Source organism: Tubulanus polymorphus, chromosome 11 (assembly GCF_964204645.1).
Source record: "Tubulanus polymorphus chromosome 11, tnTubPoly1.2, whole genome shotgun sequence".
In the NCBI taxonomy this organism is placed as follows: domain Eukaryota; kingdom Metazoa; phylum Nemertea; class Palaeonemertea; order Tubulaniformes; family Tubulanidae; genus Tubulanus; species Tubulanus polymorphus.
In genome coordinates, this window is record NC_134035.1 from 12,643,442 (window position 1) to 12,671,429 (window position 27,988).

At 39.2% G+C, this 27,988-nt stretch overlaps 1 protein-coding gene across 1 annotated transcript; it reads right to left on the reverse strand.

Annotated features, from left to right (window-relative positions):
- Window positions 1–236: 236 nt before the first annotated feature.
- Window positions 237–27,971, reverse strand: LOC141912585 (uncharacterized). The gene is made up of 5 exons (XM_074803874.1): window positions 27,852–27,971; window positions 24,555–24,903; window positions 4,648–4,784; window positions 2,776–2,907; window positions 237–2,319 (listed from the first exon to the last, which is right to left on the reverse strand). The coding sequence occupies exons 3-5, from the start codon at window positions 4,769–4,771 to the stop codon at window positions 2,234–2,236; spliced, it is 342 nt and encodes a 113-aa protein (XP_074659975.1). The 5' UTR covers window positions 4,772–4,784; window positions 24,555–24,903; window positions 27,852–27,971; the 3' UTR covers window positions 237–2,233.
- Between the last annotated feature and the right edge of the window lie 17 nt (window positions 27,972–27,988).

The following is a 27,988-nucleotide window of genomic DNA, read 5'->3' on the forward strand; positions in this document are numbered from 1 at the left end:
ACCAGTATTTAATTAATCAATATTAATTGATTTATTTATTTACACGTACGTATACGTCACTCCGTATTCATATATTTATCGATTAACCAATTATTTTCAATTAATCAGTAATTCCATAACGATCACAATCATAGAACTAGTTTCATTTCATTTTTTAATAATATTTTGAACTGAATGGTCATAATACCACTTATTATATATTATGATAATTAACTTTATTATTATAAGTATAATTATTATTATAATTATTATTATATTGTTGTAATCACCAACATCATTTTTATCATTATTAATATCATCATCATTATTAAATAGACTTTCATAATGTTTTAATGTCTGTACATTTCATGCCCATAAGGAACGATTACGATACACCTATGATGTATAATCCCATTGTTTGTCGAGCGCGGTGGTTCGTATGCTAAACCCATAAATGCACGTTCTAATTACTTTTTAAAGCAGAAACGTCTCTTGTTGTCTTTAGTTTTCGATATTTTCAGCCTAGCCAACGATGACTAAGTCGCCATCTGTCACAAAACGACACGCGACAAACAACTCACCGCTGCAATCAAACGTCGCTGTACAACGTCCATCTCGGAAATACGACGGATCTAAAAACCGATGCCACGCGTAGTTCCATATCGCTCGGGGTAGACTCCTCTTAAGTCGGATCCGAGAGATTTAAACCATTTAAATCGGATGTTTGTTGCAATAGTTCGTGACATTTTAAAAATAATTCAGATTTCACTCAATTCGAACAAATTTATATGGTCCCAAAAGGTCCGATTTGAAAGGAGTCTACCCTGTGGTCATTTCGTTGTTCTCAATGATAAGTTAGTTTCGAAAATTCAATTTAGCAACTAATTGAGAAATGTGAATGTATGGTCAATGTATTAGCTTCTATGAGTTGCGTAGCCTGCAGGGGTTCATAGACAGTTTACAGATTCATTATAGTTTTTTTTTTAGTGTTGTTTTCATGGCTAATGGAACTATAACGTACTAAGTATGAACCTAACTCCTGGTTTAGGTAAGCAATCGCCTAGGCGATATATTCAGGACTAAGAACCCCAGACAAAGTGCCAGCATCCCTCTGGGTGAACCCATAAGACATTGAGATAAATTTCGTATAATATCCGGTGAAGAAATAGCCTCTATGTAATGCAATGTGTATCGGAAAGCAGTTTAAACGTATACGAAGAGACTGGCCGTTAGTTTAGGGGGTCGTTTTTCAGACTATCGCCATCGTCCAGCGTCAGCTGTCAAGTATAAACCACGTCCGACGGGATGGCGATAATCAAAAATTCGCCCGCTGCTGCTGCTGCTGCTACATCAACGTTTTCTTTCTCTCAACCTTCTCGATTTTCGCGGTCGAGAAGAATGTTGCGGAACTTTCTCTGTCGGGGTCGTCTCTCGGCGACGACGACGGTTTACATAGACACGCGGTACGTCATTAGTTCCTGATTGGTACACCAGGGAGCACTATTTTACGCGATCGGCTTATCAAACAGGAAGGATCTATCCGCCCGCAACGCGATCAGGGAATTCGTTAATTGTTACGTGTTTTCCGATCACGTATTATTTCGACTGATTCGAATCACGAGGGTAAGAGACTGTTCTGTCAGCCGAACCCCGTCATCTGTATCGATTATTTACGCCCGTTTAAACCCCGGGGCTATTTCCCAATTTATAGTTGCCATTCATTTGCAGTTCTTTCCGAGGTTTTAACAAATTCGCCCCGAGAGTCCGGCCGCACCGGAGTCGGACTCCCACGCACTGCACGCGAACAGTATGGAGGAGTTCCTATCAAGACGGCACTGCGCGCTCAGACAGACTCTTAAGGGAAATCCGCGCACTCCCGCCTCGACAATGATTCGCTTCAGCTCCTGCGATACCGAACTTCGGAAATGTCGGCAATAAATATTCGGTCGTTTCTCCGATCAATTAGAACTTTATAAGTTGTTTGTAAATGCGAATGTCGCGAGCCTCCGTCTGATAATCCGAGGTCTCTTTTCAGTGAACGATTATTGATGCCGGCCCGACGCGAATCCGGCGTCGTCGCATTTTTTCGGCGTCTGCGGAATTTGAAAGTTTTACTGCAGAAAAACAGTAGTATGTATATCCAGAAAATTCTCGATGGTGACGCATACAGGCACCAGGAGTCGCCACTGGTTATACCCGCCGAGCACCAAGACATGATGATATGTGTCTATATTGACCACCACGTAAGCGAATACTATGATATGTAGTCGAAGTCTGGTTGAATCACACCCAGAAATTCTAAAGTCGTCTTAAATTCACTCAAATCAATAATTTCATCACCTGAAAAATTGTGAAAATCTCTTTAAAAACATTGAAATATATGTATATATTCATAATGCTTGGTATCTTCGACTCTTTAAGTAAGTTCAGTAAGTTCGACTCTTAAAGATGTTGTAAGCGCCACGAAAAATGTCAAATTCATTATAAATGCGACAATAACAAGTTTACGTCGCAGATTAGGTGGTCGATGACGTCATTTTCATGCAGACAATATTTGAGGGATTCTTTCGATAAATAAGTGGCTGTTTATTTGAAGAGGAAGCCACGTTTAGAAAGAAAAAACAATGCGAGTATCACTCTCTCGGTGAATGGTGATATAAAATCACACCTACGAACCAAAATGAGCCCGAACTGAAAACGACTTTCAGGATAAAGTCAAAACGTCGAATGAATATTAGCTCGAGGAAACATTTCTGACTTTTTTATTTTCTTTATAAGATACCGCTAGCGTCTTACCGTTCAAATCAAATAAATGGAAAAGTCTCTCGGCGAAAACTGAATCGGAGTGTTCAGCACCGTGGCCGCGCATATTGCTAAATATAGAAAATGCCGTGTCCCCGCTCCGTCTAGCCGTCGATGGGTGAGATTCTGTACGAGAACATAGGAAGAAAAATAACCATGGATGAAACATTCTCAGCCTGTTGTAACGACGATATAGAAAATCCCACAGAAAGAGACACTGAGTCATAAAACAGTTTTCTTTTTAGTTAATGATTTATTTTCGACAGCATTCCTGAAGGTGACCGTAAGAATAAACGGTAGTCTCGAAATGTCGAAAATAAATTATTAAGTAAATGAAACCTTTTCGGACTTGTTTTTCTGAGTTTGGCATTTTCTACATTATCAACACAAGACGAGCATATGAAATTACACACACACAGCACAAACGAACGATCTTTTAAATACGGCAATTTTTTTCGTGAACGGAGGCGTGCAATCGCCGCCCGATCATCACTGGCCGAGTTCAGGTTACCGAGAATAGAGGAAAAAAGAACTTCGCCTTATTTATAATCGCTTTGACAATATTTTTACGCAAATGTCGAGCGAAATTTTATCGCGACGTCGCGAAATATTGAGATTATCGTCGACATTATCGGGTTACGTAATTCGGTATACGGTGTAATTTTCCTACACGTCTCTGGAGACGATCACGACAAGTTATTTTGCGCTTATCTATAAGCGGGTGTAAAAGATTGTTATGAATATCATGAATCGTCTTAATTTGTCAGAGCACTTGGCGTATCTTCTATTCTCTACATGGTTGAATTTGGTATTGAACAGGCACCTAAAATCACTAATGCCTTGCAGTGCAATTTTCATCGAAAATCCTTTCGCAACTCCGAATTTGTGCCAACCTTTGAACATTAAGAGTAGAGTTAATTTGTTAGGCCGTAGACACTGGGTTCATCTAGTCTATCCATGCTTAGATTTGAAATTAGATTTTTTTAAACGTTAGGAACACGCGATTTTGTAGTAAACTCACCACGACCCAGTTCTACAGTTGTGAGTTAGAGTTAACTCTTGAGTTAAAGTTAGTTCATTTTTAATGAGTTAACTCAGAGTCAAATCTTAACTCGCGGTTGTGTGGAACTGGACCCAGAGCTTTCTATCCAAATCGATGGATCAATGCCAATGCACTACGCGCGCTAGACGAAGATTGGGATCTAAAGCTCCGGTGAGTTTTCTACGAATTGTGTGTTTTTAACGTTTAAACATTGACTAACTTTATTGGTTTACATATACAGATCAACTTATTCCAATTGGTATAGAACACACGGTTCCAAGGGTTCAGCTTGACTCTAGTCGAAATAATTTCATTTCGACTGTTTTAGATCTCGAGACGAAATCTTTAGCGAGAACTCATTGAACTGGATCCAGAGGTTTGCATTAAACTATAAGTGTCCGTATTCAGGAAGTGACGTACGCGTTTCGCAACGACCAGAAGGAAGGAAACTTTCCGATCGGAAGCAGTTGGCGTGATACTCACGAGCTGACGCTGACAGGGGTTCGTTACGTCAGGGAGGTGGGAGTGAACTTCACTCCCACCTCCCTGGTTACGTGTATGCCACATGGGCAACTGAAATACCCGCGGGCACCTCGTGAAACACCGGTACGGTCCCAGGGCCTGCGGGGTATTGACATGGCTTTTCAAAAGATGAAGGAAGCGTGAAAAAATGACACTATTTAATAAATTCATGGAGTCTGACTATCAAAATAGTAAAAAACCTTTCTACGATTTCAAGGACCTATATTAGTGTATATAAACCTATTTTCACGATTTTGATGAGGTCGGTGCGACCCGCTTGGAAGTAGTTTGTATATACGTACCATGCGTATTTTGCTTTGATGAGTGGTGATAATGGCGCTCGTGGTCGGGTATATAAAACGCTCCACACTTTGATAGGCAGCAAATACAGGACAGAAGAAGAACGACTACGTGTAGACCATCCATTTAGTGCTTGTATCTAATATCAAAATGAAAAGAAAAAGAATAAAACTATGATGATATTCAATCAGGCTAAACGACAAAATTATTTCGTATTTTAATTTTTTTTTCACAAAATATTCTTGTAAGTATAAAAGTATATAAGTTTAGTCACTTTGATGAATTAAGATTATCAATATTATTACATTAACCGTTGAAAACAGTATCAAATGCAACATATCGTATTCTCTACCTTCATCACGTGATAAAACAGAAATAGTTTTTAAAAAAGGGGAAAATGCGGATAAAAGTACCCTAACAAAATGGCGGCTAGCAACTGTAAAATGGTTAAGTGAGAAACATCCGTTTGCCATCAGGATCAGAGGCACTTTGAACTGAGTATTCGTAAATTACCCTAAAGCTGATTTCACACCTGTGACTTAAGTTCAATGAAAAGTGCTCTTAATTCCTAAGACTGGCCTTAAGTTGTTAGATAGGCTACAGTTGGTCTTAGAGCGCTCTTAAGCCGTGCCTATGCAACTGGCCCCTGGACATGCGCCGCACTTAAAAACCCTAGCCTATTCAAACCTAAGATAAAGTGCGCGGAAAATTAAAAATCTCTGAAAGGAAGAGAGAGCTCTCAGTTTGAGAAACCACCGACTGAAAAGAAATAGTAACGAAGAAGAGAAAATACGTTTTCAGGTGTTTTAGTTTAGAAAGTTACGAACGGGGATGATCAGAAACGCGTCGAAACAGTTGATTTTTCTGTAAAGTATTGTGTAAGACCTCCACGATGTTCGGAACCTGAAGCCATTCATCTTAGTATCTCCCTCAGACACTGTGCGTGTGTGTGTGAATGAACGTGTGTTCAGTTATTTACTATCGCTTCTTAATATATCTATTTCTCTTACGTGCGGAGTTAGTGTCTTGTAATCGTACGTTTAAGCTAACACTAAACAACACATACTTGCAAAATTATTTTAATAGTATACACCTTTTTATTTACAGTTTTTTTTGACGCTTTTAAAAACTAGTACAAAAAAGTGTTTTCATGCATCGATAACTACTACTAACGTAAATTCTATATCATTCTTTATCGATAATGCTAAGCAACATGAACGCGTACAGTTTTCAAAGCGTCAAAAAACTTTCAAGTTAGTTTTCTCGTTCGTTTTTACCTGTTATTGTAACAACGATATCCAAAGAAATTCCTTTATCATTTTGCAGTTATCCCCGACAAAATGCATTGAAGCTGTTACAATAAATTGTACACATTCTGTCTTTCGAGACTCAATCTCCTACATACATTATCACCTCATTCCTACCGGTAGTCGCTAAGTAAGACTATGCTAATTTGACGATTTTGACACAACGATTTTAATGGTGAAATTGTATTCATTTGATATAATCTATTATATCCCTTTAACTCATCCATCATAGTCTAGTTAAATAATCATTCGTTTTAATAAGTGCTACCAGCAGTATATGCGCAAACGATGTAATGACCGATGACATCCCTTCCTGGAAAGATGTAACAACAGGACTCGGTGGGTGTCTCAACAGCTCTTCTCGGTTGATGTCTCGTGTCACCCAATCGGAAATGATGAACTACGTCTTACTCTATCATAACCGCAAACTGTTGGCGCTCAGTACGTCATCTCTCAGGCCAGTTAGCCATGGTGGAAATGTAGTTAACAGTGTGGATAAGTGCTCTCCAGGGCCCAGTTTCACAAAAAAGTTAAACTCAAATTTTTGGTGTAATTGCCATTGGTTACTTCATGTTTTCAATGAGGACAACAATTCAAACTTAACCGTTTTAGGCTAAACTTGTTCGTGAAACCGGCCCCAGGTTTTTCCTGATTTTTTCTAAATTTTTCAGATTCGCTGGGTTGTCCAGGTTAGTGGCCACCCTGCTCCCAGAGAAAGGAACCCACGACATGGCCACCTTTTGCACTAGTTTGTTAACGACCTACCATCATCAAACCTACCAACAGAACTTATAGAAGAATGTAGGATACCAACACCAAAGACTTCGTAATCGCCTAAATTCTAAAATGGAAAAGGGGCGGGACGAAAAAATTAGACAAACCTACCTGAGACGTCTTCACTGCAAGACATAGTAACGGTTTGAAACCGAGTGCAAAGGAAATATGCTCCCGAAATCTAAAGTCAGGACACCGAGTACGATCGAAAGAAATAAACAATAGATTTGTTGCGTTACATCTGTCATAAACTGTTTATATGTAAGTCTGACCCGCGGGATGAAAATATGAAACAAACTTCACGCTCGTAACACTGTAGGCATGTTAATCTAAATTGACTATAATGAGATATCAATTTGTCAGTAGTCGGCATTCCGTAATGTAGAACCGGGGAGAGAGAGAGGGAGAGAGGGAGACGATATACACGTGCAGGAGAACCGGCCCGAACTTACTATAAAAAAAACACTACAAAAACTGCTATAAACATGCTGAATTACGTAAACGTCCTGGGGACATGTTGTTTGAAAAGAAGGTTGCTAACTCGGAATAGACCTCGAAAATTTTTTTCAACAATTTTGTTCTGTACTTTATGATTATGATTATTTTCTCGACTCACGGTCGGCATTTATTCAACTAATTTCGTATTCATACGTAAATCTAATTCAGCTCGATGGAAAATCAAATGAATCGAGTGAATGTCATTCATTTGTGCATCATTTTTCGTCGATAAAAAAATTAAACTTTTCATCCGATTCACTTGAGTTCTTATTTCTAGTTCAATCGTCATCATCATCGTATACGGAACGAATCTATCGATAAACTAGCTACAAGAAAAATAGGGGAGAGTAATTCTTCATCGGTAATTCAAATAAATGGCTTTACGTCAATATCTAATTAACTGAAGAGAACAAACTTCACCAACCACGGTTTCTAATTAGTAATCAGAAAGCTAATCCGTCGTCGCACAGTCAACTTGAGTTCAATTAGTTAGCTAATTTATATTCACGCGACGGTCATATCTCTCTACAATAAGATCCCAATGGTCATATCAACTCATATTAATCATCATTAAATGGTTTGGATTGATGCGCATATTTAAAGGTCAATTGCACCCTAATTCGGTAGCTTAACGTTGACTTAACTCGGTCGTAAAGAAAGAAAGCGTTTTATCGTTCGTCTGGTGTAAGATATCCATCCAAACAGTTTCATGTCTATAATAAACAAGAGGAATCTACAGTGTGAACGTTCGGAGCGGATAAATCATATCTCCTAGCATGATTGATGAAAAGACCAACAATTATAAACGAAAACCAAGAAAAGTATTTGCAATTTCGAATCAATTACCATGAGCAATTATAAAAAGATAGTAGTGATGTTTAGACTCAATTCTATGAGCCATTACAGAAGAGAGTAGTGACGTTTAGACTCAATTCTATGGGCCATTTTCAAAACTAAGATAGTAGTGACGTTTAGACTCAATTCTATGAGCCATTACAAAAGAGAGTAGTGACGTTTAGACTCAATTCTATGAGCCATTTTCAAAACTAAGATAGTAGTGACGTTTAGACTCAGTTCTATGAGCCATTTTCAAAAATAAGAGAGTAGTGACGTTTAGACTCGATTCTATGGGCCATTTTCAAAACTAAGATAGTAGTGACGTTTAGACTCAATTCTATGAGCCATTACAAAAGAGAGTAGTGACGTTTAGACTCAATTCTATGAGCCATTTTCAAAACTAAGATAGTAGTGACGTTTAGACTCAGTTCTATGAGCCATTTTCAAAAATAAGAGAGTAGTGACGTTTAGACTCGATTCTATGAGCCATTTTCAAAACTAAGATAGTAGTGACGTTTAGACTCAATTCTAATGAGCCATTTTCAACATTGGTAATACTGGTACGATTTTGGAAATGGCTCACAACAGGATTGAGTCGAAACGTTACTTAAGAGTACCGTCCCCGGTATGGAAGGAAAACCACACTGTTAGTTTTTCGTCATAATTGTGAGTTTTATTCTTCGGTTGAATCATAGACACTCATTTGTCCTTGGAAACCGAAGTCTCAGATGATTTGCTGATTGAATTCAAAAGAAAATGGAATTTACTTCTGTCTCTCTGACTATACGAATATATAAATAGGACGGATACCAAATTCTTTAGATTGAATTGAATCATTCATTCTATAAATCTAAACTGCGCACTCAATCCGCGAATATGTGTGACTGCTGCACCTCTAATCTCTATTCTATCCCTCTCTCCACGATTCATCACTCTGAAACTTTTTGTCCGTTTCATTCGACGTCGAATATTCATAATCACCCGAGGCATTTGCGTTTGGAGAGGGTTCTACTTAATCGTTGATGAAACGATGATTTTATCAAGCTCTCAAATTGGAACTTTAAAGGTATCGTTTATTGCTCATTTGTACATCTCATATTATAGCCAACCCGCCTACGCAATTTGAATATCCGCTCGTGTTCACGCGATTGAATTTCATTAATCAGTATTTTGTAATTCAAGTTTCTTTTTCCATCCCCGATCCAACCGATAATACCAGCTGATGAAGTTTTTTTCTTGTCCGTTAAAACCGGCGGGAGTTTCACGGGGGAAAATACATCGCGACGCAGTTGATGAAAACCCGGGAGATTGATACGAGAGCGACTAGAAGCTACTAATGAACTTATCTTTCGGAGACGATCCAGTAAAATCCCTCCTACGTAAGAAATGAATGTGTCATAAAAGCAGCAACAAATCTGGCTTTTGTTTAAACGACAAACTGCCCGGATCAATTCTACTGTTATCGGTTATATCTCAAGTCGTCGGCGGATTTTATGTAAAATGAAGACCGAAATGTTTCCTTGCACTAATAGTTTATTCGGCGTGTCAAAACTATACAGTCATCTTCAGCAATACTAGTGTCATGAAGAAATTATCAGATAAACATAATGAGTTTAAAACCAGCTAAACTAAGTTTAAAAGTTTTAAAATTTCAATTATCAAAATTCAAAATCAAAAGACACGGCGTTTCGGACTCTCTCTAGAGACCAATCGTCAGGTATATTTAGTATATGGTGGTTTTTGAATAGTTGATTTTAAACTTATTATCTATTATCCACATCAGAGCTATTCTGCTATGAAACATACATGTATATTAACAGTCCAGTTCCAATTAAACTCCAAGTAAACGCTTTGGACTCGGTTTATTCTGAGTGTGCAGGAACCTAACATGATCTATCAACGCGGACTTGCGGAATATTTCATCAATTTCGCCGATTCTCATCTCGACCATCCGTCGTGTCGTGTTTTGCTGTGCTTTTTGATGGTGCCGTTTCATCGTGTGTCTAATCGCTTTTAACCGTATTGACATTTCGCGCCAAGATCGACATCATTTCCGACCACCTATTATGTATATCTGTGTAACACAAACGGACTGACCAGTAACACAGGCAATCAACGCTTGCCTGCCTGCCTGTCTGTCTGTCTGTGGGCTCATAATATATATACATCATACATAATCATATCACAAAGAGCACAAATTGACATGCATCCTATCAGTAATATGGCGAATCTTTTGATGGAGGAGGGGGTTGATAACGCCTCTAGCAGCGAAGATAGTGTCATCGGTTATATCTGGCGGTCATCGTTTTTGTCCTATCGAATAATTGCGCGCGCTTGTCGATTGTAATGCGACTAGCGAGGACGGAAAGAGGAATCTGACGACGGTGATCGTGCTAATGCCGGCCGTCCTCCGCCCGCGCCAGCCAGGTGACATTTGACGGAAGTTTACGAAGAGAAAAAAAAAACAACTATCGAAAGATTATCAGGCGTTTCGGGCGACGGTCCAGAAACAAGCATTTTTGTTTCGTGTTCCAGCGCATTCCAAAATGGTTAGAGACTTTCTCAGTTGCTCGGTATCAACACAATTTGCCTGAAACTCAAGTCTTTCAAAAATGATAAGTTTACCGCATAAGCCCTGACAAATAACGTCACCTTATATGATTAATTCACACTACACAGTACAGTACACGTGCACCGCTTAAAGGAAAATGAAAATTTCGAATCTGTTAACTCCGTACAAATGCGTTGATTGAGTTAGGGAATTAACAGTTTGAATAATTATAAACGCAAACATATAAACGAGCGTAGATAATATGATAAATCACGGACTCCTGCAGGGCGACTCTCTATTTTAGAGTCCATGGCGCTAAAGACCTACGTAAGGAAAAAAACGTCAAAAGCGATCCTCATCCTCATTACCTCATCATTCGACACAAGACCTTCGAGAAAATGGTCAGGTTCTTATGTTCTTATCTATTCTAGAAACAAATCTTATTCAAAAAATGATTCGAGGCGACAAGAATTTGTTCGGATTTAATTCTTAATTAAAAAAAAAAAACAGGAAAAGATATGATAAAGAACGATCGCGATATTCTAGTTTTCCCTCTCTGTACCGACTATTTCAGAATTCATAACACACTGTGCTATTTCAATCAAAATAAATGAGATCATTAACAAGGGAACGATGCAATTATATCGGGTTCTGTTTTGTCTATCGTTTCTAACGTTTAAAGTCTATTTAAAGTGATATTCATATATTTTTTTTTCAAAAATCAAAAAGGAAGTTGGAGAGAAGAGTGTCTCCTGCAGTCAGACTCACCTGTTCCGGTAGACACTTGTTAACTGAGGGTGCGGAATTAGTGTTCGAACACTAAGGCAATGCCTCGTGTTTTATCCGCGATCTTACAGACGGTTATGTCATGTATTCGGGTGAAAAAGTACTTAAGTTTTACTAACACGAGCAAAACAAGAAACGATAAGATGCCGTTTAGATAAGAGGCAATGAGAGAGAGAGAGAGAGAGAGGGAAGAGGGAGAGTGAGAGGGAGAGAGAGAACGAAAAAAAGTGAATTCTAATAAGAAATACTGAATTTTCTATGTACAGCCTCCCCAGACACACACGTGTGTGTGTCTCAAAATCGAAAAAGGTGAAGGCAACGTATTGTGGGGATGAGAACCTTATCGAGGTTAGGAGGATGTGCGAAAAACTTGGATGAGCAAGACAAGTCTGAGCCGTTTTTGCAGAGAATAATGAAGTATTGGTTTCCAAAGACAAGTAGCCGTATAATGTCAATAAGTTGATAAACCCACCGTAAGTAGGAAAAACTAGGAGATAGTCTGACGTTTCAAATCACAAATCTATGAGCCATTTTCAAAATTCGCCTAGTTTTTCTTCACTTTGGGTGGGTTTCTCAACTTATAATATTTTAGTTTTTTCAGGGAAGAATTTGACAAAATTCCGTCGGAGAAAAGACAGTCAGTGTCCTCTAGAAAATGTGTGCATTTACGAAAACAGGCAGTTCGTGTGCACGAACCGAAAAGGATCGTGCTGTATATCGAGTTGGTAAACATACGTTTTCGTTTAGCTGGTCTGAATAAGATGTTAACCATCAATGAACAGATAAGATGAAGAAAATTCGAAACTGTAGACACGATATGGGAGAATTCTGGGGTTCATTTCCAGGAAATAGCCCCTATACCACACAGGCGTTATACGTACATACAGCACAAACCTTTTCAATTCTAGTTAAACCACCAGCGACACATCATTTTTCTGTATAAAACCCGATGATTTCGCTGATACGTATTTCAACTATTTTTACGACGATAACAAAAAGTCTGCGTGGTTGACTCATAATGAAAAAAACCCATCGATGACAAAATCCTACGTTAGATTTCGTGGTTTTTGTTCCAGTATAAATAATTTAGATAAATAGAAAGCATGAATCAAAATCCGTAGTTGTTCGATGATTGTGGTTAAACTTGGTCGTCGTCGTTTCTATCGTTGGAAATTCATGAGCTGCGAAACTCGAATCCGGAGTTAAAACATATACGGTAGATACAGTAAGTCAAAATCACCGATCCTAGTCGACTAAGACTACGATATATAGGTTGAAAATTGCAAAAACCGCCATACGAAATATCATGTTAAAGTTGCGGATTAAGATTCACAGTTTTCTCTGCAGAAATAAAGCTCTCTAAGACGTCTACGGGTAATTGATGATGGATGATGGCTGTTATAGGAAAAAGCGGTTTCGAAAGATCTTTTTAGTGTATAATCTGTGTATTTTTTGCCCGAAAAATTATGAAACCTTTTAGTCGATCCTCTAATTCTCTGTGTTCAAATATATGTTGATATTCAACTAATTATTGTCCCGGTATATCATAAGTATTCATGTATTGTGTTAATTCATTTTTTATGTATTTCAATTCATTTCACAGAAAAGCATAACATTAAGATTACAAGAAAGTTAAACAATTAAAATGAAATAGAGAAGAAAATATATAAATTTACAAATATTGTAGCGTGCTATTTCCATGTGGGCCTTGCAGGCACCCAATGAAACATTTCGCGTGGTGTCATCAGCGAAAACTAAAATTTTGATTCTCGGACAATAGCCCTTCGGAACTACAAATCAACTCCAATCCGTCTCGAAAATAAAGCGTTAAAAAAATAATAAAACACGCCGAATGATTGGGGTAAAGGTCGAGTTAGCCAAATTTGCTGGGAAGTTATTGAATATTTCTATAGAAAGTGGCGTAGATAATAGAGAGACTTCCTTTCAAAAAAAAATAAACTCCCACCGCGTGTGGGGTCACCATAAAATAGCGTAGTTTTTACACGCTTAAAACATTGTGGTAATAGTTAGTTTTGATGATGTAGGTGGTTCTCGGTTATTCACGACAGATGGAATTGTATTTACTATGAAGATGCACCTGTAACCTGTTTGAACAGCGAGAGAAACAGATAGCACCACAATCAACCTTCAATCGCTCCACACACTCTCTCCCTCTCCCCTCTCTCCCTCTCTCTCTCTCTCTACAACTAAACCGCAAACTACTACTCCACTTTACTGCAGCAATATCGCTGGTACAAACCAGTCTACGCGCAAACTACGACTGAAGTACCGAACCGGCGACAACAGACGTGTTGCGAATGAGGAACAGTGTAGAATTAAAATCACTCTCGTCCTCCCTATCGACTAACGCCTACTGAAGATCTCCTACTGCATTAATCCTATTAGTTTAAACATTGATAGATTGATTGTTTCCACAACCAAGTGGCTGTCTGTAGTTCAAACTTGTTAAGGAAAATTCCATCCAACTCTATTGGCCATTTTCAAAACAGTTTTAAAAATGAATCTGAACGTCACTACTCAATTAGTTTTTGAAAATGGCTCGTAGAATTCAAGACTCCAAACGTCACTATATATAGTACCGTTTCTTTAAAAAGGGGGGGGAATATAGCACGACAATTAGAGGGCAAAACCATAGTTAGTGGTCGAATTTGTCACGAGGGTCACAAATTCATTTCCAGTGTTATTTTTATCCAAGTGTCCATTTTGTCCATTCCAGTCAGAAGGGGTTGTTTGATTTTGAAATCGAAATTTTAACTACGCATATTGCGTAGATGGTTGGTGAAATTACACAATTTGGAAATATCGCTTCTCGACCAAGAACGGGTGTGCAATCAAAGGTCCAGTGTTTAAAACAGCTAAAATTAAGTCATAACTAAAACGCGAAGGGTTTTTTCTAAACCGACAAGACTGTTCTACTTCGTGATTACAAGTTCATTTTCTTATTTTGAGAGCGGTATAAATTTTATCTTCTCCCATCAATGTCTGGTTTTCTCTCTCTCTCTCTCTCGCACATACACTCACACTCACACACACACACACACGTGGATAAATCCAGCTCGCCCCGGAGTGAGTGGTTCTAACTCATGTACTATACCCGTTTATCCATCAATTCACGTCCCGACAGCGAAAAAAATGATTCCGTACAAACAGGCCAATAGGTAGGCTTCCATAGACAACATCGCTGTCTATGTATCTTCTAAACTGGAAAAAAGACACTTTTTACTCGTTGATTAAACTGGTCAGAATCATAGCCCTTTAAGTAAATCAAAGATGAATATGTTGAGGAATTCGCTTTTTCTGCCATATTCCGTTGCCAGAAGGGATAGGAGCGGACCTAGGGACGTTCCAACGTTACCGCGTGAGAGCTTTACCCGCGGATGAAGAAGCTCTAGTATTTTATATAGGATCCCCTCCCTCAGATTGAAGAACCCCGCTTTTACATTCCGTCTGTGGTGATTGTGATGCTGGATAGAGCAGTATGGCTCGGTGCGACCCCCTGCAGTATAGCTCGGTGCGACCCCCTGCAGTATAGCTCGGTGCGACCCCCTGCAGTAGAGCACGGTGCGACCCCCAGCAGTATAGCCCGGTGCGACCCCCAGCAGTATAGCCCGGTGCGACCCCCAGCAGTATAGCCCGGTGCGACCCCCTGCAGTATAGCCCGGTGCGACCCCCTGCAGTATAGCACGGTGCGACCCCCTGCAGTATAGCTCGGTGCGACCCCCTGCAGTACAGCTCGGTGCGACCCCCAGCAGTATAGCCCGGTGCGACCCCCAGCAGTATAGCACGGTGCGACCCCCAGCAGTATAGCCCGATGCGACCCCCAGCAGTATAGCTCGGTGCGACCCCCAGCAGTATAGCACGGTGCGACCCCCTGCAGTATAGCTCGGTGCGACCCCCAGCAGTATAGCTCGGTGCGACCCCCAGCAGTATAGCACGGTGCGACCCCCAGCAGTATAGCACGGTGCGACCCCCAGCAGTATAGCTCGGTGCGACCCCCAGCAGTATAGCACGGTGCGACCCCCAGCAGTATAGCACGGTGCGACCCCCAGCAGTATAGCACGGTGCGACCCCCAGCAGTATAGCTCGGTGTGACCCCCAGCAGTATAGCTCGGTGTGACCCCCAGCAGTATAGCTCGGTGCGACCCCCAGCAGTATAGCACGGTGCGACCCCCAGCAGTATAGCTCGGTGTGACCCCCAGCAGTATAGCCCGATGCGACCCCCTGCAGTATAGCACGGTGCGACCCCCAGCAGTATAGCCCGGTGCGACCCCCAGCAGTATAGCCCGATGCGACCCCCAGCAGTATAGCTCGGTGCGACCCCCTGCAGTATAGCCCGGTGCGACCCCCTGCAGTATAGCACGGTGCGACCCCCAACAGTATAGCCCGGTGCGACCCCCAGCAGTATAGCCCGGTGCGACCCCCAGCAGTATAGCCCGGTGCGACCCCCTGCAGTATAGCTCGGTGCCCTGAGCAACGACAAGATAGGAAAACTATGCGAGTATACGACGTATGGACACAATTCTACGAGGCAACTTCTCTTACATTCATTTTTGAAAATATTCCGTATCAATATAGTGAAAACGTCACTTTCGAATAGGTTTTCTTTCTAACTGTGGTTTTTCTCTAATTCAAAAGCAAATCGACGCCGTTTCATGGTTTCTTTCGGTGTCCGTTAACTAGTTCTGAAATGTTATCATCGCATGTACATAATATTAGCCTAGAAACAGGCCAACCTCAATACAAATTCAGCCACATCTAAATGTTTTACTTCAGACAACAAAATACTCAGCAATTCTGAAAATCTCAAGAAATCCAGCGGTTAATTGTTACTTAATAGTCACTTCTACTGAATTGTCGTCATTCGACTGGAAATTTCAATTTTATTGTAAGCATTTCATTTTTATTAAGAAACTTTAAGTACATTCGCGAGTTTTTTTTCCAGTTTTCTTTAGTCGACAAGAAACCTGGATTTCTTTACTTTCACTGTGGGTTTGATACGGGTTAAAAGTAGAGGCAATGAACTGAGTATAGTCTATTCCTGAACACAAAAACTGTGAAACTAGATTCGCGAACTGTAGAACTGACAAAATGTGAACTTTAAGTTAAGAAACTTTCAGAGATGGATAAAACTAACGAAAATGTGAAAAGCTGCGGAACGGGTTGAAACAGGTCTGAGACTTTATAATTCCGTCAGTATTCGAATAAGTTATGAGCTCAAGGAAACAACTTCCTGACTCTGATTTTTCAATTCATAGCGTTGGATTCCATATTAGAGGTCTGAAACTTTTTTGTTTAAAATTTCATTATTATATTTTCAACTTTTTTGTTCAAAATGTCGTATATTTTCAACATTTTTGTTTAAAATGTCATATATTTTCAACATTTTCGTTTAAAATGTCATATATTTTCAACATTTTTGTTTAAAATGTCGTATATTTTCAACTTTTTTGTTCAAAATGTCGTATATTTTCAACATTTTTGTTTAAAATGTCATATATTTTCAACATTTTTGTTTAAAATGTCATATATTTTCAACATTTTTGTTTAAAATGTCGTATATTTTCAACTTTTTTGTTCAAAATGTCGTATATTTTCAACATTTTTGTTCAAAATGTCGTATATTTTCAACATTTTTGTTTAAAATGTCATATATTTTCAACTTTTTTGTTTAAAATGTCGTTTATTTTCATGACAACGTGTCCCAAAGCGGGCACAAACAGGTTATGCTTATACCCATATTGAAAGGCGTAGCATTATTCATCGTGTTGTTATAAACATTAGGTTTTCATTGGTTAAGGATATATTGTGTAGACGATATTAGCCCCTTTAATAGTTGCGACTCTTTGATAAGTCGGTAGATAAAGACAGTGAAATGCAACCATTGTGACAACATCACCGATTGTGTTTAACGTATTTTTTCTCCACACAATATCCCACGGTTCTGATGCGCCGTTAATGGATCTCGTTACTTTCATCAGACCCCAGTTAAGAATTCTTTTTTGAGCAATAAAAAAAACCTCTTCGCGAACTATCGTATGTGTGTGTGCGTGTCGTGAGAGGGATTCATACATAATTCATCGTGTGATTCGTAAGAGAGAGAGAGAGGAGAGAGAGAGAGAGAGAGAGAGAGAGAGAGAGAGAGAGAGAGAGAGAGAGAGAGAGAGAGAGAGAGAGAGAGAGAGAGAGAGAGAGAGGGGGAGGGAGGAAGAGAGAGAGACCCCTCCCTCCTCCCTCCAGACACCTTCTATCCTACCCCTTCTCCGAAAATTATTGCTAATTATCCCCTTACCTCTAACCCTTCCATCCGTGAGCTTTGTCTTGATTTCTTTCCAAATTGATAATTCGAATGTTTATTTTCGTTGATTCCTGTATTTTGTATCAATTTACTTTTAAGTACAAGGATTACTGGTAGACATTTCACTACATGTTAACAACAGAAATTGTAATTATTGATACTCGTTATTTAGAATCGATCTTGTTCATATTAGTACGCGTCCTATATCTTCCCTTATCATATCATCATATATCTCCTGTTATGCAGTTTCTCCACCCCTCGAACCAATCGTTTCTAGCTGATTTTCATCCGCAAACCGGCTGAAGAATAGACCCATGACGCCAGTATAGATTCAACAAATTCGATTCTTATACCAATTCACTGCGAATAACAGATCGAAATCAGTGGCCCAGTAACCAAATTCTCGCCGAAATTCGTAAATATAAGAATCGATCCAGATTCGGAGATGATACTTTTTTCGAAACGATGTCCAATAAATACATCATATCTGTAATAAATTGGCGCCTATTCGTCGCATTATTGTCAAATCTATAGCGCGTGCGGTGTATTATTCAAATGATAAATATTATTATAGGATCGGCAATAATCCGGAGGCTGTTCGGTTTAAAGAAACACGTATATTCACCATCACTATCGACCACAGGTTGAGAGTTAAAGATGTGTTATACATTTAGTCCATGAGGAGAGGAGATAGAGAGGGTGAGAGAGACTGAGTATAAAGGGAAGAGAGAGAGAGAGAGAGAGAGAGAGAGAGAGAGAGAGAGAGAGAGAGAGAGAGAGAGAGGGAGAGAGAGAGAGTTGGTTGGGTAGACGAGGAAGGAGTGTTGTACATTAGACTGATTTCTTTCCTCGAAAACGTTTTACATTCATAGCGAACACGCGATACAAAAACAAGTCTATGACGGATTAAACGCTCGTCTTAAACCTGAAAGTCGCGTCCGAGTTTAGAGACCAAAACAGTTCACAAAACTATAATGCGCGCTGATTTATAATTTCTAACTCATTTTGATTAAATGAATGATACGTTTTCGTCTGCCAAGAAACTGAGATTGACTTTTCAAAGTTTCTTTGCATGGGTCTTACTCAAATTATGACAAAAATGAAATACTATTACTCTGGCGCCTTTCCAATTGTACCGGGTGCTCTAGATGCCTTAAATACCCTAAATGCCCCAAATGCCCTATAAGAACTAAATTGCTAGGCGTTAATGACGACCACAACCGCTTAAGGCCTTTAAGACCGGGACCTAAAAAACTGTTTAATCAAAGATAAGTAACTAATGTCATTAACCCTAGAGGTGATTTCATTTGTTAATAAGTCGAATTAGATCCCACGCAAGCTCGCCTCCTGAATCTCCTCTCTCCCTAATTCCTGTAGGGGTTGATGCCTTTTCCATGAATATACGTAACGTGTTTAATCCCCCGGAATAAAATATAAACCTATACGAGAAAGGTCGTTTTACAATTGCGCTTAACGTTATAATAACTCCCACCGCCAATCCCAGTTATTCGAGTCATTGAAAAAATTAGACCTATGTGTAATTTGTAAATATCAAGGATTAGATAGGCTTACAGCGAAAAATATATAAACGTCTGAATAGCAAGTCGTTCAAGAATATCTAAATCTGTTTTCATTGAAACGCCCACAGGAGAAGTTGAAAATTAATATAAACCGCTGAAAAACCTGACCGACTGAAAAACGTATCAATATTGCTGAAACGACGACTAACGTTGGCGAATATTATGAAATGCTAATTTTAGATCTTGCGATCACGAAACAACTTTAAAAACATATGAATCTTAATCTCTTGTATTTGACAAATAATTCGAAAGCAAATCGCGACCTGTTGCAGAAATATTTCATTTTTTAGAAATTACCCATTGCCTCTTATTGTGTTGATGGCGGTCGCGTTATTGTATTGACGAAACCTCAAAGTTCATTTTGCTATCAAACACACCCCCGTTCCGTATCAGACCCTTTAATGCGTGGTTTGTATTGAAGACGAAAGCAATTTTCATCTCTACACGCGACGGTGCGAGAGTGGAAAACATTTCGATCAAAATACTGATTAGTTTAAATTTCCCTCCCGTTCGTTCCGAGACTGTTTTGTGTGCCGATAATTGTCCGATAATCACACAGCCGAATCTCACACTGTCAAACATCACCAGCAACAGTGACTGCCGGGTGAGCGTGGATCACTGATGCATCCAGCGCCAACTTCGGTTTTCGTAGCTAGTCGACTAGTGGTCGGAACTAATAACCGAACGCACTATAGTTCGGTCGTAACGTGTTTCATAGTTTCAGCCATCTTGGAAATGGGTCGGAACTAAACGACCGTGCTCAATCCCGTGGTCGACCATTTCCGGACCATAGTTCCGACTAACTGGCATTCGGTTTCGTTTAGTTTTAGTTGACTATAGTCGACTAAAACTCTGATAACCGAAGTTCACCCATAGGTTACACTTTTCCTAGTGACAAGGGTATACATTTCATACAATTCGCATGTCTGTATCCCGGACAAGGCGACTACAGCAGAAGATGCAATGCAAGCTTACATTATGAGATTTAAAGGCTTTGCTGTTGAGTAACGTTTACTAGTGGAATTGAAGAACAAGAGCATCGAGGACACTAATTGTCACCCCCCCCCCCCACCTCTCATCGAGGCTCGAGTGCTGGGGCATTACAGTAAATAAACCTCGACCTTTCACTCGGGTCAGCAGCCAGCACTTGACGTCCAAAATCCAAAATGACGCTTTGCGATGTCAGGTGCGTAACCTTTATCATGCACGTATATGCTAGAGTTTAATATACGTCGATGGCTCTGTTAAACGCATTTGGAACCCGGCACCGGGGTGAACTGCCTATCAACCACGTCCAGAACTGGCGGTGAAGCACTCATCATCAGTATTTTCAGCCTTAACTATGTTTATTTTTCACGCGCCGATGAAATCAACATTAATGACGACAAGGGCTGGATACAGAAACGACGCAATAATTCTCTCGAGTAATGCGACATAAAACAGATCGTCAGACAAAGCATCGACGATCTACAGTAATCCTTCACAGTTACCGCTGAATAGCGAAATCACCACTTTCATTTGGAGGACTGCTCCAAACGACCTTAATAGATCAGACGTATAATGCAGCCTGGTTTTGAAGATCTGAGACGGAAAAACGGCCTTAAAGAATGCTTTTATTGCGATGTGTGTATTTTTAGAGATCGCTTTCTAAGAATGTGTCGTTGAAGGTTTATATGTATGTATAAAATTTTGTGTCATCAGTGCTGGAATTTTCTGTGCAGCGTTCACAAGATTTATAGAGTAATCAAGGGTTGATATTTATTGTCACGGAAGAGCCAGCACTAAGTGGAACACACAGTTTGAAAACGTCTTAAATTCAGTCCATACATTTCTGCAATTTGCTCATCCTATTATATTGTGCAATGATCCAGGGGCCAGTTGCGCAGCAGATACTCAGATTTTAGACATGTCTTAGACCATCTGGCTCCACGCCCATAACCAAACAAGTTAAGACAAGTCTTATGATTCAATACCATTTTTGAACACAGGGGCCAGTTGCAAAGTCATAGCTTAGATTCAAAACCGGCCTTTGACCGTCTTAGTTCTATAGCGAATCTAACAACTGTAAGACCAGCCTTAAGCTAAGCCATAAGACAACTTTTGGTGTGAAGTGGACTGTGCAACTGGACGCGCAGTTTTACACAAATAGCTTATTAGGACTGATTTTTCAGTTTTGTTGATATTATTAAGATTATTAGCAAACAGATGAATCTATAATTTACGTTCAGGACAATTCTCACATATTTCTAGATTATTTCTGAAAATACCGCCCGTTATCAGCTGGATTCGATGCAAATGGTGGTAAGTTAATTCAAAGAGATATAGAACTCGACATTTAGCTAAAATAAAGTACTTCAGTTTCATATCTTTCAACAGATTATTCTCTTCAGCCGGCGAAAGTTTTTTTCTAGCGGCCACGAAAATCTTATGGCTGGATAGAAAGCTTAATCAAGGGCGAATACTGGTTAATGCGGTTCAAATAAAATGTACGACAGCTGATGGTGGTGGCGAGCTGCGAAGAGAAGTGTGATCAGTGATGATGCTAACATTCGGCACATTAACGATATACACGAGCCAGCGGTGATGTTGTATTGTTAATAACACACCAAATGTGTTTATCGGGGAATGTATCTTTTCCGAGTCTAATCCGGGCCACTGATAGCTCTCTCTCTCTCTCCCTCTCCTCTCACATACACACATAAAATCAATAGAATTGTCGGGGAAAATGATGGAATTTCTTCTAGTCTGTCTCATGATTTGGTCATCGAACTGGAAAGATAAGCGCTGGGAATGGATTGTACAAACAATGAGACCTGGTTTGGGAATAGATTTTGAGAGATCAAATCTCGGCTCTGTTCGCTCCGTAGCATCAGTAGGGGATCGCATCGCTGAACGTGATCCGCTGCGATCGAAAAAACCAACGTGTGAGAGACAGAGAGAGAGAGAGGGAGAGAGAGGGAAAGAGAGAATGAGAGAGACACCGAGCACCGAGCTTGACAACAGTACAGAATACCGAATTAGCGACTCGAATTAGCGACTGTAGCATTGGTGAAATGCTGCTATTTTCCTAGCCATGTCATGCAATCAGAATACGTCTTTCACAGTTAAGTTTTACTCTTTCAGTTAGAATTACTGCATTTCAATGTTCTAACCATAGAGTCAAACTGTGCCACAGGGGCGGTTCAAAGGTGCAGATCGAGAGAAAGATCTTTAGTAATCGGTTGAATCTGACTTATCTTTTCCAATGTTTTTCAAATTGTAAATAATTACTGCAGAACTGGGTAATTTTAATACTGCATGTTTGATTTTTTTTAGATTTGGGTGCGCCGCCGAAAAGGTACAAAAATAGAGATCAACCCCCCAGCAACTGGTTTGATATTCAAACCTGTAATTTTCTAATAGCAAGCCCAATTAAAATGTGGAAAAAAACCTAGAAATAGAAGCAATTAATGATTGAATCATCTGTAATTTGTTTAATTATAAATCATAAAACTTCGGACCTCAATCTGTGCTAAAAACCGCTACAATATCTTAAACGGTAAAAACTATCGAAACGATAATATTCACATAAAATCAATATTGTCTTTTGAAAGAAACTCTTTAAATCACTCCTTAAACTCTTTAAATTCAATTAAGTCCAAGCTATTCATTCTTTGGCAGAATTCATTTCAAAAAAAAATTTATAAATAGTAAATGTATATCTGTCCTGTACATCTTTACAGGTGTATAATACTAAAGTTTGTATAACCAACGTTTATGTTTGTATATTCAACTTTCTATTTCAGAAAATAAACTTTTTTTTATCATTTTCATTATTTTAATGTATGTATATTCAATTTCTTATTTCAGGAAATAAAGTCTTATCATTACCATTGCTATAATCATTACATGAACTAACCAATAGCAACTAAACCAAAGATTGGGTTTTGTCTTCTCTTTTTTTTAACTGGGCCCCAGTTGCTCAGCGGTCATTGGGGTTCAAACGCCTTGATAACTGATATAGTGACGATTGAAATAACACCCTGGTTATTTTCCATAGCGTTTGGTTAAGTTCCACTCCACAAGTATTCTTAAAACCTGGTTGATTTCCAATGTTTAATTTAGCCTTGAATCAAATTTCAACCCATAGTTATGTTCAACTGCACAGTCACGACTTAAGTCCAAAAGTGAACTTAAATCTTAAGGCAGGTCTTGAGTTGTTAGATCGGCTATAGATTTAAGATAGACTTAATCCGGTCTTGAATCAAAGTAATGAATTTGTGACTGCGACCTTTGAAGTTCATTTTCATGGAAAAGATTATCAACACGTCATCAGCGTTTTACCAAAATCGTGATTCTCTTAAAAATCCTTCGACATTTGCACTTCGATTTCCGGTTTCAAAATCAAACCCGCTGTTTCATTCCCGAGCGTTTTGCGTTGAGTTTGTGAGGGACAACAAATCAAATTAAAATCAACCAAAATCTTCAAACTAAATAAGTAACAGGGACAATCCCTAGTTTGAGATCAACGAATCAATGTAGAAACTGTAACGGTGTTGCGAACACGTCAGTATAGAATACTTCTTCAACTAAACTTTTTAAAACAGTTTAAAAACAATTAGAAAAAAAAATTGTTTTCCATCCGAATGAACGTTTACCGACCTTTCAAGTGGACGATTGAGTCGATTACTCGATTTTAAAATTCCTCGGATACTTTCATCTATCGCAAAAAAAGATATCTTACGTTATCTCCCTGGTGAACATCTTCTGCCGGAGCGAAAAATATACATGTTTGTACCTTTCATCGTTTGAATATCTGATGGAAATTTTACAGCGACCGGTAACGTTAATTGTCACTACCGAGTTCATAATTCATACCGGCGTCAACTGACTCATTGTATAATATCCAGGGATGGCAGTTGTATAGTATTGGCTTACATAAGACTAGTCTAAGACCATCTCACTTATACAAACGATCTAGCAACACAACACCTATTAGTTTTAAGTAAGGTGTTAATATTTAAGACTTATGAAGCCCCGACTGTGCAACTGGGGCTCAGGCGTCAAATATGTAATCTAAATTGAAAGTGCCGGCTTAGTTTGAAAACGAAATCCCTTATTTCAAGAACATACAAAATGCAAAATACATGAACCTTGACTGTGACCAGTCGTTGGAATGAGATTTTCAATTAACCAAATCTATTTCTTGACGACTTTTACATTTAACCATCGACAAGGAAGAAAGCACGCTAGAAACGGAATGAACGTAAATATATCTTACCCCAGTATCGGTCACAGTACCCCTCCATGTGGTCCAGCTGTGTAGGATGGCTCCCATGTGAACATCGGAGAAACGAACTAACGTCTACCTAGCGTCGCTTCTTAATTCCGAGTAACGTTAGAGAAGTGTTGCTGAGCGTGTGAGTGCCGCCGACGCCGCCGCCGCCGCGTAAACGGTTGCAACATCCCACCACTTACTAGAGTGTCTCTCATTCGGGTCTATACCATTACTATACTACAACTACCACACAGTAGCGCGTGTGACGATGATACGACGTTTTTCTTTCTCCTCTTTTTCTTCTTCTCTTCTTCTCGTATACCTCTTACTCGATTCAATACGAGTTAGTCGCCTGTAAAATGATCAACGTAAAAGCTAAAATGAGGAATAGTCGACGAACGCTAGCTGATGGTATACGGCATAAGCTGCTCGAGTAACACTAGACTATTCGATTAATCTGTGACAACGTTTTTATATAAATCATCTTCACCATTTGTTTCATGTGATAATGGCTACAGTTATGGTGTTAGGTTACGTTCGCTTCAAGATATTTCCAAGACCTAAATACACAATCTTTCGCTATCTAATAGTCATTCTACATGCTACTGATAGCATTTCGGTATTTCTTGGTTCGTTCGACAATTTCATCACATCTTTTTACGTTTGCATTTTAACCGAAGTTACGAAGTGTAAAATACAACAGGGGCTGCGACTGATGGAAAAACCGGTTTCAGTTTCACAGTTGGGAGTAAGAGTTAAAATTTGAAATTATCAAACGTTTTAACAGTTGAAAACGGTTCATTTTCAGTTCATTAGTCGAACGTAGAATCGAAATATCAACTCAAAAACTATGGAATTGAGGATCCTGGTGGATGCCATAGTGAAATTGCATTATTATTGGTATTTGTCCACCAGTTAAATCGTAACCATCTTTGCAGCGACCCCGGCTGCGGGCTTTCGAGTGTAATCCGCATTCGCGTAAGTTGAGACCGATGGAACCAAATGCCTCGAAAAAACGAAAATCAAAAACGTCGATTAACAATTTGTTTCTCGTTGTTGATAAAATCGAACGTTTCCACACGATATTCTACCACATTGAAATGTTTACGGACATCTAAAGAAGTACGTACGTATATATATATATATATATATATATATATATATATATATATATATATATATATATATATATATATATATATATATATATATATATATATATATATATATATATATATATATATATATATATATATATATATATATCGATATCATATATAGAACGAAATATTACCCGATTTTTAACGTTAACAATTTTTTTGTCACGAAACAATAGTTCATCGTACACACAACGCCGCTGCGGTGCTTAATCTAACCTTTGCCTCGCGATTGTTTGTACAACCTTCGAAGTGTTTCGACGTTGAAATAATAATAATAAAAGCATTTGTGTGTTAACTGGTCGCTTTAAAAACGTTTTTATTTGACACGGATGTTGGTCTTGATATCAACTCAGTGCATTAGGTAGTAAAATAAACATCGCGATCAATCATATTGCTGTAAGTGTCAACGCCATTTACTCTGTGTGTCGGTGCATCATCACCGGTTATCCCGCCGCTGCAGCCGCCTGTATCTTCCTCGTTTAGTCAGACAAGAAATATTCATTGTGCCCCGCCATATTGGCCGTTGATCGCGAGCGGCGACCGTCAGTAAATTAAGAGACGAGTGAACCGTTTGACGGCCGATATGTCGAAAAATTAAATCCACAATATGCATATGAAGAAAAACTAAGAGAGTAGTGACATTTCGACAGAATTCTAAGAGCCATTTTCAAAACTAGAGAATTAACGTTCAGACTTAATTTTCTGAGCCATTTTCAAAACTCTAAGGAGTCATAACATTTAGACTCAGTTCTCTGAGCTATTTTAGAAAACTAAGAGTTTAGTGACGTTTAGATTCAATTATCTAGTGAGTTTCAGAAATAAGAGAGTAGTGACGTTTCACCCGAATTCTACGAGCTATTTTCAAAACACTTTTTCGAAATCAGTTTTCAAATCGCTGGTCGAGATTTGAAAATATCAACTCAGGGAATTTGGAGTCGAAACGTCAAACACTATTTCAGTTTTTCTCACAATTATTTGTTTGTTCCTCGGTAACAGTACGCATTATCGATAATAAATGACCTCTTTTATTTCGTCTTTCGACGTCGGGTATTTTGACGACCCCGTCCAATGATTTTACGCGGTAAAAGGTGATAACCTACGATGTTGTGTCTCTGGGTCTTTCATCCCCGACGCGCGTCATGAAACAGGACACATTGATGATAGATTATATCGACGTATGATGATATATACCGACTTATGCATTCTTATATCGGTCGTCAGTTGACCATAAGTGTGATGATACTGTCTTTGTACCATCAGTTCATCAGCAGATTAAAAACCAAACCTAAGTCTCAGCCACATACATAGATGTATATCATTAAGAATAGAATAGTTAACATCGATTGTACATTCTCTCTCTCTCTCTCTCTCTCTCCCCTCTCTCTCTCTCTCTCTGTCTCTCTCTCTCTCTCTCTCTCTCTCTCTCTCTCTCTCTCTCTCTCTCTCTCTCTCTCTCTCTCTCTCTCTCTCTCTCTCTCTCTCTCTCTCTCTCTCTCTCTCTCCCTCCCTCCCTCCCTCCCTCCCTCCCTCCCTCCCTCCCTCTCTCTCCCTCTCTCCCTCCCTCCCTCCTCCCCTCTCTCTCTCTCTCCCTCTCTCTCTCTCTACTGATCTATTACATATCATTTTGATCGTTTCGATTTTCATCTAAAGCCTATGACTCAGTTATTTATTCAATTCCTACATCGTAGAATATTGTAAACCTTTTATTCTTTTTTTTTTGTTGAATAGTAACAAACGGATACAAATCTGCCAAATCTTCGGCATCCGTAAAAAGAATTAGTCCAATCCGAATATTTTTTCACACCCTGGAACTACCCTGGGCCTTATTGCACTTGTACATGTCGAAATCCGACGAAATCCGTTTTTTTTTCTTATCAATTAATAGCAGCATCTAAACGAAGAACAACGTCTCATCCAGCTAGATACGACGAGAAGCTACTCTTCAAATCTTCCATTTTAATATTCGTGAATCATTGAGTATTTCGCGCGATCGTGTTGAAAAAACAAAGAACTTACGCGCGCTGAAGATCAGAGACCTAGTATTACCATTTACTAGTAGGTGTAACGCACACGCACGCAATACCCCAGGGTAAACCGATGCAGCACCGATCCGTGTGTATCGTATCTCGTTTTAGCTTACCTCAGTTATAATGTGTAACGGTCAATGCGACGATAATATTCACTCGTCGGATTGTGGCAGTTGCGTTGAATTGCATCCATATTTTATTGCGTCCACAAGCGTGTCTATTGCGGGTGTACATTAACTCCATTACAGAG